At 46.8% G+C, this 11,861-nt stretch overlaps 1 protein-coding gene across 2 annotated transcripts in view; it reads left to right on the top strand.

Moving 5' to 3' along the window:
* Nucleotides 1-962: 962 nt before the first annotated feature.
* Nucleotides 963-11,861, top strand: part of LOC311132109 (AT-rich interactive domain-containing protein 1A-like) — a 47,804-nt gene continuing 36,905 nt past the window's right edge. For both annotated transcript variants that reach the window (XM_084165304.1, XM_084165303.1), the window contains exon 1: nucleotides 963-2,107. In XM_084165304.1, the coding sequence (XP_084021430.1) occupies nucleotides 1,199-2,107 (909 nt within the window). In that variant the 5' untranslated portion in view covers nucleotides 963-1,198. The remainder of the gene's footprint in view (nucleotides 2,108-11,861) is intronic.

Raw genomic sequence — 11,861 nt, 5'->3', positions numbered from 1 at the left:
AGGCTATTCTACGAAACCACACACAGATTTGAATGGTTAATTTTGCTATAGATATAACATTCTATGTAGGATTCTTCAGTGGCCTACACTGTTTTTTCTCACTCTCTCACTCTGCCTTTCTCTTTTTTTATCTTCACTTCCTGCTCTGTGACTGGCTCAGTCCATCCCCCATCCTTCTTCCTTTTCTATCCCTCTTTCTCTCTCTCTTTCGCTCTCTCTCAATTCCATTCAATTCAAATGGCTTTATTGGCATGGGAAACATTTGTTTACATTGCCAAAGCAAGTGAAATAGATAATAAACAAAAGTGAAATAAACAATCAAAAATGAACAGTAAACATTACTCTCTCTCTCTCTCTCTCTCTCTCTCTCTCTCTCTCACACACACACACTGTAATTTAATGCTTTCCTCTCCACAGATCAAGCCCTCTGCTTCTGCTAGTTCTCTCATTCTCTCTCAGCACATGGCAGGAGTCAATCCCAATCTTAAGACTCTGTAACTGTATGAATATATTGTTGATACGATGCAATTATAAATATATACTTATACTGTGTATAAAATTATACAGTCTCCCAGTAACATCTTCATGTGTGTGTCTACTCTGTATAAAATGAAAAACTAAATGCATTATAACTATGCAGATTGAAGCTTTGAGACAAATCTATAGCCTGTAATGAAAATAATTTATGATTTACAGATTCTGTGGTTGTCCACAAAACAGCCGAAATGCTGAATGTTATGAATTATGTTCCGTTTATAAATCACATTATTTCTCATGTTCTGCTATAGTCTCTAGGTCTATAACCCCTTCAAAATAAACAAAATACATCCGTTATCCCTGCTACCTACTGGTTGAATCCGCTCCGTGTTTTGCGTTCATCTGAACGCTTCAGTAAAATGGCTGTGTCTCGCAGAGCCTCGTGCTGGTTTGGTCGGTTTCCTGCTCATACTCTCGTTCTGTAAGAGAAGCCTCCCCACATTTTCTGTCGGTTAATTAAATTCCCTGGATCCGTATTTATATTCTTCCAGTAACTTTCCAGTCGAATCGGAGACGGGAGTGGATGCCGGATTCGGTCCGGAGGTAGGGGGAATGATCCGGGACACGGGTACATTGTTATAAATAATTGTATTTAAGTTCAATGCTATTCAGAGAGCTCGATTGTGAGTGACTCGCTGTGAGAGAGGCAGAGAGGGATATCATGGCCGCGCAGGTCGCTAGCGTCGCCACTCTCAACACTAGCCCGCCATCCGAACTTAAAAAGCCGGATCGGGACCCACTGGAGGAGTCGGTACCTGGAGAGAAACAACATGTAAATAAGGAACCGGGATCTGACAACGGATCTCCGGGCCAGAAGGATCTGCAGGACGGGGCCAATGCTGGAAATGTAGGGGGAGGAGGGGAGTCTGACATGAAGAACGGGAACGGGAATTCGTCCAGGGTGAATAATAATAACAGCCAGAATGATACTGGGGGACCGGAGGGGAATAACCACCCCGGGATAGGCCATCACCACCAGGGCTCATTCCCTCCACCTCCTTACGGTTACAACCAGCACTACAGCCGGGGCCCTTTTCATCAACATGGCGGACAACAAAGCCCTGGCATGGCAGCTGCAGCGGGGCCGGCAGTGCAGCCAGGTAACATGATGGACCAATACCCGCCCAACTCACACGAACACGGCTTCCCCAACCATTTCAACAACTACAGCCCCTTCCCGAACCGGACTTCTTATCAGGGCCAAGGATACGCCATAAATTCCCCGCGTAATAACCAGCCCCCGGCTGCTGGGGGGCAGCCAGGCAAGCAACAGCCAGCAGGCAGAACTACAGCTATGGCTGCCTCGTACAATAATCAGAGGTATAACATTGGAAACCTACAGCCCACGTCTACCCCGACTTTAAATCAGCTCCTAACGTCTCCCAGCTCAACGAGGACCTACCAGAATTACCCACAAGGAGACTATAGTAACCAGGAAGGGGGTAGCAAGGGAGCAGCAGATATGGCCAGCAGTCAGTATGGTGGGGGCCATCCGGGTTGGCAACAAAGAACCCACAATCCGCCTCCTATGAGCCCAGGGAACACGGGACAACCTCTGAACAGAAACCAGGTAAACTTTTCTCTCAGTACTGGTGCACTTTGAGCAAGTTGCAGACAGCTCTGTGTAGTAGTGAAGGGTTGCAATGGAACAGCCATTGCCTATGTAGCTAGCTAGCTCTCTAAAATGGCTGCCTCTGTTTTCTCCTACACCACCTCCTATAAGAGTATTTAAACAGAGAAACAAGCCATGTCTGTGCTAAAATACCAAACTCACTGAGCTGGTAAAGATGTGACGCTACTGTCTGGTCAGGGGCAAAGGGGACACACGTTTGAGAGGAGAAATTGGGAGGCTAAATATGTTTTTTCATTTCTTAGCAAAGCGTGTGCTGCTTCAAGTCTGTATAAAGCGCAATGACACAGTTATTTCTCCAGTTAGCTATGTAGCTAACGAATCCCTGCAAACATGTATTTTTGTGCTATATCCACTCCATGTAGCCCTGAAGTTTGTTGCAAGCTTTCACACCAATTTTACATAAGATTTAAATGACACATGACGTTCGATCATATTGGAATAATTTGTTAGAAGCAAGCAGAGCGGATTGTATATAAGTACACGTCTGTCGTTGAAAGTTACTGTGGTCGACGTTTGTAAATGTAGCAAATAACTATCCTTCAGTTGCAACATTTTCACTGCGAGCTTGTTACATTGTATCGTCTGATTCTTCTGATTGTTACATTGTAGCTAACGATAGAGAGACGTTATATTTTGCCGCTGTATTTCGGAGTTGTCTCTGTACCGCTAGTAAACACGGCCAGTGATTTGAGTACGAGCAGATTGCTTTGCTTTGGGATTTGAATTATGGAGGTAAAATCCTTCTGTCAAAGCCAGGAGACAGTTGGTCTTAGGTTGACATGCTAGCTGAGATCTGATTGGCTCCCCATCCCCTGCTCCTGGCCATTTATAATTGCGTCCAATGTAACGCTGCAGAAATCACCCACATCAGCTCATGCACGCTGACAGTGTCAAGATGCCATTACTCCATATATAATTCACGCACTTTAGCCTGTTTAACGGTTTTTGTCGCATGACATTTAGCCTAAATGATATGTAAACAAAATATTTATTTGTATTGTGGTCAGCATGCAGCGGCCTACATTTCAGCTGTAATGTTGTTTTTGTGTCCAAGCATGCTAAATAAAACAACACTGTGCAAAATATACTTTATGGATGCTTTCATTGAACACATGATGTTGTGTAAGTCCCTCTGCAGTAATTTGCATGATGACTGTATTGCCTGCCACTCAAATAATAATACAGTACAGCTGTATTTGTTTAGCGTACATTTAGGTAAAGTCTTTGCCATAGCCTACATGCAAAAATACTGTGTTCGTACTTATATATGCATGTACAGCTCCACAGACAGGTTGGAGAGGTGGCAGAACTCTAGTGCTGACTCTGGAACAGCAGAGGGAGTAGGTGTGGCTGTTTTCCCCATGCTATAATAGTGTTCCTAGCTGATCTAGGATCATCTCTAAGAGGGGAGACAGAAGTTCTGTGGTTCTGTTAGTCTGACTGGTGTTCTGTGGTTCTACAGTGAGTTTCAGAATGTGTTGTGTTCTGTGAGAGAATCTGGCTGGTGTTCTGTGAGAGAATCTGACCGGCTGCAGTAGTTGTAGTGTTTACAAGCAGCCAAGGTGTCAGCCAAGTGTCACTGCTTTGTTCACTGGGTTACTATGATTACTTTCACATGTGATGCTGCAGTGTGTAACCAAGTCAACAGACTAATGGTGTATTCCGGTTTTAGCCTACACGTGGTTGATCATATTCTATCTGTAGAGTTGACCTCCTGAATATTGACTAGCTAGGCCTATTTGTCATTTATATCCATTGAAGTTTAGCTGGAATTTGTTGATTTCTGTTTCTTGGCAATTGTCATTTGCACGTGTTAGCCTTAAATGTTCTTATGATATTCAAGGTTAGGTTATAAAAACTTTTTAAACAAGTTATTGGTTAGCTCAGTGGTTCCTAACCCTTTTCGGTTGCTGTATCACCAATTGAATTTTGCCGTTTTATTATTCTCCCCCAGGAACTCTCATGATGCCACTTGGAATACCTGTCTTAAAGACACCTTTGTTCTTTCTCTCAGGTGTTTGCAGACTCCTGCTAATTCTCCTGTATGCAGGCTGTGTGGTGGACAATTTAAAACCCAGGACTGCAATTTGTGATTCATTCAGCCACGGCTCTGCATGTGGAGATGCTGGAGAGTCGAAGAAATTAGAATTATGCAGTTTCAAGTGGTAATCTCCTCTAAGAGCCTTGTGTTAAATCAAGTTATGTTGTTAAAATCCAATCTGTGATTGACATGTTATTCTTGAATTGTGCTGCTCACATACTCATGCTTTAACGGTTGTTACACAAGAATAGAAATGCCTCTCCTCAGCCTTCTGGATGCCTTTTCATTAATATGCTGTGCCTGCCTAGGCTACAATATCACTATGTTACTGACTTTTAATGCCTTTCAGTTGTTTCTGTATTTGGAGTTCATGTATTTCTATAGATCTGTGGACAGAGTTCACCACTGTCTATTTCCCTGCTCTATGGCCAGGTTGTTAGGGGGCTGGATGGAGAAAGTTTTTCCTTTCCACTGAGCTCGCTCTTTTGGGGTCTAGTCCCAATTACGGCAAAGCACTTTGACAAATGTTGCTTTTAAAAGGGCAAATTAATTTATTGATTGATGGAGAAACCAATTGCTTGATGAAGATCGTTGAGGCAAAGATGAAGCTGTGAGAGATGTCTAAACTAATGTTGCCCGTGGCTAATTGGTCCTTTTGGTTGTAAAACCTAGCCTAACGGTTGACTGTGATGTCCGCCGACAGACGGATCCAGCCCTTTTCTGGGAGAGAACAAGACGCATCAGGCTGAAATTAAATCTGGTTAGTGTCCATTTATTTTGTGACAATAAAAACCCTGAAATAATTGTATCTACCAACATGGACATATGGTAGTGGGCCACACAGCACATTCAGCTAGAGAAAGGTTGCGCTCGTGTCTCTCTGTGGTATTGAAGTTTGACTGAGGGGCCTTGATGTGATAGACAGTGGACCAAAGTCCAAGCGACGTCTCCGTTTGATCGGCTTTGGTCTCAGTTTCCCTGCGTTAGGAACTAGCCTGCCCATACTGACGGGTGATGACTTTACCAGTTAGTGGAATCTTATAGGTAAATATTGATAGGAGCATGATTACTGATTTTAAGGTGAATGTTGTCAATCTCTGCAACCAAGATGTACTCGAGAGGACCTGAGTTGAGAAATACTGCTGTAGCCAGGGAGTAGTGATTATCCACACGCCACACAGCCAGGACAGCACGCTGCCTCACGACACTGTGTGTGCCCCGTGTGACGGGCTGATCCTGTGTGTGTGTGTGTGTGTGTGTGTGTGTGTGAGGGGGAGAAAGAGTGTCAGTGATACCCGGGGGCGGGGAATGTTTTTGTGAATGATCTTTGGCTGCCTGTGACAGCTGTGTATGTCCTTGGCAGTGTGTGTCTGTGTTCCCGCGTGGCACAAGCCTCAGGTGGATCCTCTCTCTGTGACCTGCTCCACGTGCCACCAGCCATCCGTCTCTTCTCTTCAGTGACACAGTACAGAAGTCTTTCTCTATCCCTGAAACAACCGTCTAGGAGGTGGCGCAAACGAAGGACAGTCTCTCTCTCTCTCGTTTTCTTTTTTTGCTTCCTGTGACCCTACATTATTCTCTCATTCCACACGTTGTGTCCACCGTTGTTACCTGCCTTCATCAGTTCAATTTTTACCCGTTTTTTGTATCCTCAAATCATTCACTCTCCTTCTTTTACTTGTACCAGCCACTGCCGTTAGAGCAATGGTATGGGATTGGGGCCATGCTAGTGGTCTACCACTAGGTGAAGCTTACAAGATGGACTGGAGGTCCATGTGCAGCTTAAAAAGGAAATGCTAGCATTTATTTAGGACTACACACAATAAAAAAGGGCAAACCCATTCAAGATTCTGTCAAATTCCTCTCGTCTCCTTATGTTTGGACAAAATGTCAAACTTGGACTGTTGCTCTGGTCCAGGTTGGAAAGTAAAGGTAATTAAAGCATCTAAATGTCAAAATAAATTATTTAAAATGCACTAGATTAGAATAGTAATATGCTTCTCTCCTAGCTAGCGTGGCGCTGCAGACTTCATTTGCATGATGTATCGTGTGTTTTATGGTGAAACAGGTTAACCTTTAAATGTGTGGCTGCTGAGGGGGGAATGGCGTTTCAGCTGTTGTTTCTGGGGGGTAGGTAGATTGATGTTACTGTACTTCACAGCTTTTCATACACAGCTCTGTTCATGGCTCAGGCTAGCTCTCTGTGCTAAAATGCCATTGGCTTCATGAGGGGTGGGAAAGCAGACGTTGGAGGGTTCTTACAATGCATTTTGGGGAATACCATTGTTGACCATTATATTTTAGAAGTTAAATGGTACAGTTACTGGCAGGGAAAGGTGCCTACATAACTCACAAGTTGTTCTACTGCTCTGAAAACTCTTAGTACTGTTTCTCCTTGGGTCTCAGCCTCCACCACCATGATGGCTAGGTGTAGGTGTGGCAGGCTGCAGCGTTTATCTCCCGCCACGCATCAACCTCTCCACGACCCAAGAATTTGCATGCCTCAGGCCTAACTGTTGCTTAGAGAAGTGGTGTATTGCTAACTGTTATTGCTTTGTTCCATTGAAGTACTGGATGTGCAAATTCACCAGTCCAACGGTTCTTCTGAGGCGTGCTTACCTATAACGGCGACCAACTACCGGTACTTGAGTTGAGACTAGGGTGAATGACATCACCGTCAGTCAGGTGTTGTGTGACTAACAGTGTTAGTGGGTTAGGCTAGTGACCCAGTCAGTTCCTTAAGCACCTTCTGTTCCTCTCTGCCTGCCTGGCTGGCTTGGCCCCACCAGCTTGTTCAGCTGGTTATTTCTGGCCCCGTGTAGCTCAGTTGGTAGAGCATGGCGCTTGCAACGCCAGGGTTGTGGGTTCGTTTCCCACGGGGGGCCAGTATGAAAATGTATGCACTCACTAGCTGTAAGTCGCTCTGGATAAGAGCGTCTGCTAAATGACTAAAAAAATAAAATAAATGGAGGTATAGTGACCGAGTGACACACTTACATTTACATTTACATTTTAGTCATTTAGCAGACGCTCTTATCCAGAGCGACTTACAGTTAGTGAATACATGTTTTATTTTTTATTTTATTTTATTTTTTTATACTGGCCCCCCGTGGGAATCGAACCCACAACCCTGGCGTTGCAAACGCCATGCTCTATCAACTGAGCTACATCCCTGCCGGCCATTCCCTCCCCTACCCTGGACAACGCTGGGCCAATTGTGCGCCGCCCATGAGTCTCCCGGTCGCGGCCGGCTGCGACAGAGCCTGGATTCGAACCAGGATCTCTAGTGGCACAGTTAGCACTGCGATGCAGTGCCTTAGACCACTGCGCCACTCAGGAGACACTTATTATCGTAAGGGGTCATCCTGGCCAGGCCTCTGGTCATCGTGGCTGATGGTCATCGTGGCTGATAGTCAGGCTGGTATAAACACTGAGGACGTCATGTGGCCATATGGCTGGGACGTCATGGGATTGTCTTACCTCATTGGCTGATGCATAAAACAGGCCCACTCTACGGGTTAAAATAAAGGTTAGCCTAACGGGCCACATAGCCTATTGATTTTAACCACTAACCCTAACCATGACATTACCCCTAAACCTAATCCTAAATAATTCCTTATTAGCTGCAAATGTCTTAACTTCTGTTTTCGTGACAATGGCGTGGCCAATGAAATTCGAGCAGAGGGGGGACGTAGATGGTTGGCCAATCAAAAAGCAGAGTTATTCAAATCTTGGGTTGTACTCCATTGCGTGAGCCTGTTTCATTTCTTCCTCAGTCCAACCACCAGCACCCCTAGCCTCTCTTCAGGACAGGAATGGTGATTTGGCTAGAAGATGGGTCTGGTCTGACAGTGACAGGTTATTGTTCTGCAGTGGAGGATCCTGTTGAATATCTTCTGTCTCTGACCAGATATCATGCTGCCGATAGACGAAGGAAAAAGACAGAAAAATTTCAATTTTTGTTGCTGAAAAGATAAAGAAAGTCTGAGGATTTATTGTGTTTGGTGTGTGAAGGCTACAGCTTTGTTCTCTCAACCTAGGCCAGACAGTCCTTTACAGACAATATTTGGGAAATACTACATTTGAAGAAGAGTATCCTATCTAGTCTAATAGCAGAGTTCAACATTCAGGTGATTTGTATTGTGGCCCAACGTGCCGGTGCCAAGTGAAAGCAGCCGGCCCGAAGGAAAAAATGACTGGGCCCCTCTGGACAAGATCAGCTCACAGGGAAGAGAATGATTCTCGTAAGAGCCTAATCTTTTATGTAGGTTTTAGGCTCAAAACTAAAGGCCTGGTAACCTTGTTTCATCCCGTTGGAAGCTAAATTGAAGTGTTTTTCTTAACTGTGGTGTGTGTGTGTGGCTTCCTGTAGTTCGTGCTTTTGTCCTGTAAAACTTTAGAATTCTTGCGAACAGCTGGAGGAACATCTGGGTGTGTGTACTGCTGTAGTAGTAGTGTGGTGCCTCAGTGTGTCTCTCTCTCCCTCTCCCTGCAGACCATAGGAGAGGAAGCAGGAGAGGTGTTTTTCTTGTTTTATTCCAGAGTCATCTAGCGGTCAGCTTGGAGTTCCAACCAGTGCTGTTGTAAGTGTGGCAGGCCAGCCGATATGGTGGGAAGGAAGGGAAAAAGTGGCTAATTGAGAACATGGCATGGGTTTAACTTTAGTTTAGTTTAGCTCTTTAACAGATATGGGTGGTTGCAGAGAAACCCGCTCAGACAAATGACTGTTTGGCCCACCAGACATAATATTTTCTTTAAAAATCAACGGGTAATCGACTGTTAATAGACCGTTTTTTCTTAGCGGTTGTGTTAGTTTAAAGTGTTTGAACGACTCTTGCTATGGGCCTGTGATAGTCAGTATTCTTTTTCCTTAGCGTGTGTGAACGCTCAGTGGATTAGGCCTATTCAGTAGGTTTGCAAGTTATTTCTTAGGCTCTAAGTAGCCGTTAAAAGTAGCTTAACGTCCATGTTTGATATACTCAAAACCAACCATAAAGTCGTGGGGCCTAAGTGACAGTGACAGCCGTCTAAGGAAGCCACTGAGTGTGTGAGCCCCAGTGTGTGTGCGCAGGGCTTTACAACAGAACAATAGTCTGTGTAGATCCTAGGCCATGTGGCGGATTAAATTAGCAGGACTTGTTTGTCTGACCCCAGCCCATCAATTTGAGTCCGCCGCGATACACACACACACAGCAAAAATATCATCAGTCCCTCCACAACCCTTCCACCACCCTCAAAGGCCCAGGTTATAGACAATATACCCAGCTCAACCTTTTCTGCCAAGAGTGTTCTGGCTTTCCTCTATGCAGATTAGCCATGTGCTAATTGCATTTATTTATTTTTGGGGGGAAAGAGGGAAAAAAAAGGGCAAAAGAGGGAGGAGTTTCCTTACAGTGTGAAGGAGAGAGGGAGGGACATTGTGGAGTAGGGAGGGACATTGTGGAGTAGGGAGGGAGAGGGAGGGACATTGTGGAGTAGGGAGGGACATTGTGGAGTAGGGAGGGAGAGGGAGGGACATTGTGGAGTAGGGAGGGACATTGTGGAGTAGGGAGGGAGAGGGAGGGACATTGTGGAGTAGGGAGAGACATTGTGAAGTAGGGAGATGTAGGGTGGGACATTGTGGAGTAGGGAGAGAGGGAGGGACATTGTGGAGTAGGGAGAGAGGGAGGGATGTTGTGGAGTAGGGAGAGAGAGAGGGGGGGGACATTGTGGAGTAGGGAGGGACATTGGAGTAAGGAGAGAGGGAGGGACATTGTGGAGTAGGGAGAGAGAGGGAGAGACATTGTGGAGTAGAGAGAGGGAGGGACATTGTGGAGTAGGGAGAGAGAGGGAGGGACATTGTGGAGTAGGGAGAGGGAGGGAGGGACATTGTGGAGTAGGGAGAGAGGGAGGGAGGGAGGGACATTGGAGTAGGGAGAGAGGGAGGGAGGGACATTGTGGAGTAGGGAGAGACATTGTGGAGTGGAGAGAGAGGGAGGGACATTGTGGAGTAGGGAGAGAGGGAGGGACATTGTGGAGTAGAGAGAGGGAGGGACATTGTGGAGTAGGGAGAGACATTGTGGAGTAGGGAGAGAGGGAGGGACATTGTGGAGTAGGGAGAGAGGGAGGGACATTGTGGAGTAGGGAGAGAGGGAGGGACATTGTGGAGTAGAGAGAGGGAGGGACATTGTGGAGTAGGGAGAGACATTGTGGAGTGGAGAGAGAGGGAGGGACATTGTGGAGTAGGGAGAGAGGGAGGGACATTGTGGAGTAGAGAGAGGGAGGGACATTGTGGAGTAGGGAGAGACATTGTGGAGTAGAGAGAGAGGGAGGGACATTGTGGAGTAGGGAGAGGCATTGTGGAGTAGGGGGAGAGAGAGGGAGGGACATTGTGGAGTAGGGAGAGAGGGAGGGACATTGTGGAGTAGGGAGAGACATTGTGGAGTAGGGAGAGAGAGGGAGGGACATTGTGGAGTAGGGAGAGAGAGGGAGGGACATTGTGGAGTAGGGAGAGATAGGGAGGGACATTGTGGAGTAGGGAGAGAGAGGGAGAGACATTGTGGAGTAGGGAGGGAGGGATATTGTGGAGTAGGGAGGGAGGGATGGAGGGATATTGTGGAGTAGGGAGGGAGGGGTGGAGGGATATTGTGGAGTAGGGAGAGGGAGGGAGGGACATTGTGGAGTAGAGGGAGGGAGGGACATTGTGGAGTAGGGAGAGAGGGAGGGACATTGTGGAGTAGGGAGAGAGGGAGGGACATTGTGGAGTAGGGAGAGAGGGAGGGACATTGTGGAGTAGGGAGAGAGGGAGGGACATTGTGGAGTAGGGAGAGATATTTTGGAGTAGGGAGGGAGGGATGGAGGGATATTGTGGAGTAGAGGGAGGGAGGGACATTGTGGAGTAGGGAGAGAGGGAGGGACATTGTGGAGTAGGGAGAGAGGGAGGGACATTGTGGAGTAGGGAGAGATATTTTGGAGTAGGGAGGGAGGGATGGAGGGATATTGTGGAGTAGAGGGAGGGAGGGACATTGTGGAGTAGGGAGAGAGGGAGGGACATTGTGGAGTAGGGAGAGAGGGAGGAACATTGTGGAGTAGGGAGAGAGGGAGGGACATTGTGGAGTAGAGAGAGAGGGAGGGACATTGTGGAGTAGGGAGAGGCATTGTGGAGTAGGGGGAGAGAGAGGGAGGGACATTGTGGAGTAGGGAGAGAGGGAGGGACATTGTGGAGTAGGGAGAGACATTGTGGAGTAGGGAGAGAGAGGGAGGGACATTGTGGAGTAGGGAGAGAGAGGGAGGGACATTGTGGAGTAGGGAGAGATAGGGAGGGACATTGTGGAGTAGGGAGAGAGAGGGAGAGACATTGTGGAGTAGGGAGGGAGGGATATTGTGGAGTAGGGAGGGAGGGATGGAGGGATATTGTGGAGTAGGGAGGGAGGGATGGAGGGATATTGTGGAGTAGGGAGAGAGGGAGGGACATTGTGGAGTAGGGAGAGAGGGAGGGACATTGTGGAGTAGGGAGAGAGGGAGGGACATTGTGGAGTAGGGAGAGATATTTTGGAGTAGGGAGGGATATTGTGGAGTAGAGGGAGGGAGGGACATTGTGGAGTAGGGAGAGAGGGAGGGACATTGTGGAGTAGGGAGAGAGGGAGGAACATTGTGGAGTAGGGAGAGAGG

Source organism: Coregonus lavaretus (genome assembly GCF_964263955.1).
Source record: "Coregonus lavaretus genome assembly, chromosome: 7".
Lineage (NCBI taxonomy): Eukaryota > Metazoa > Chordata > Actinopteri > Salmoniformes > Salmonidae > Coregonus > Coregonus lavaretus.
Note: the sequence above shows the minus strand (reverse complement) of the source record. Positions and strands in the feature narration are given on the sequence as shown.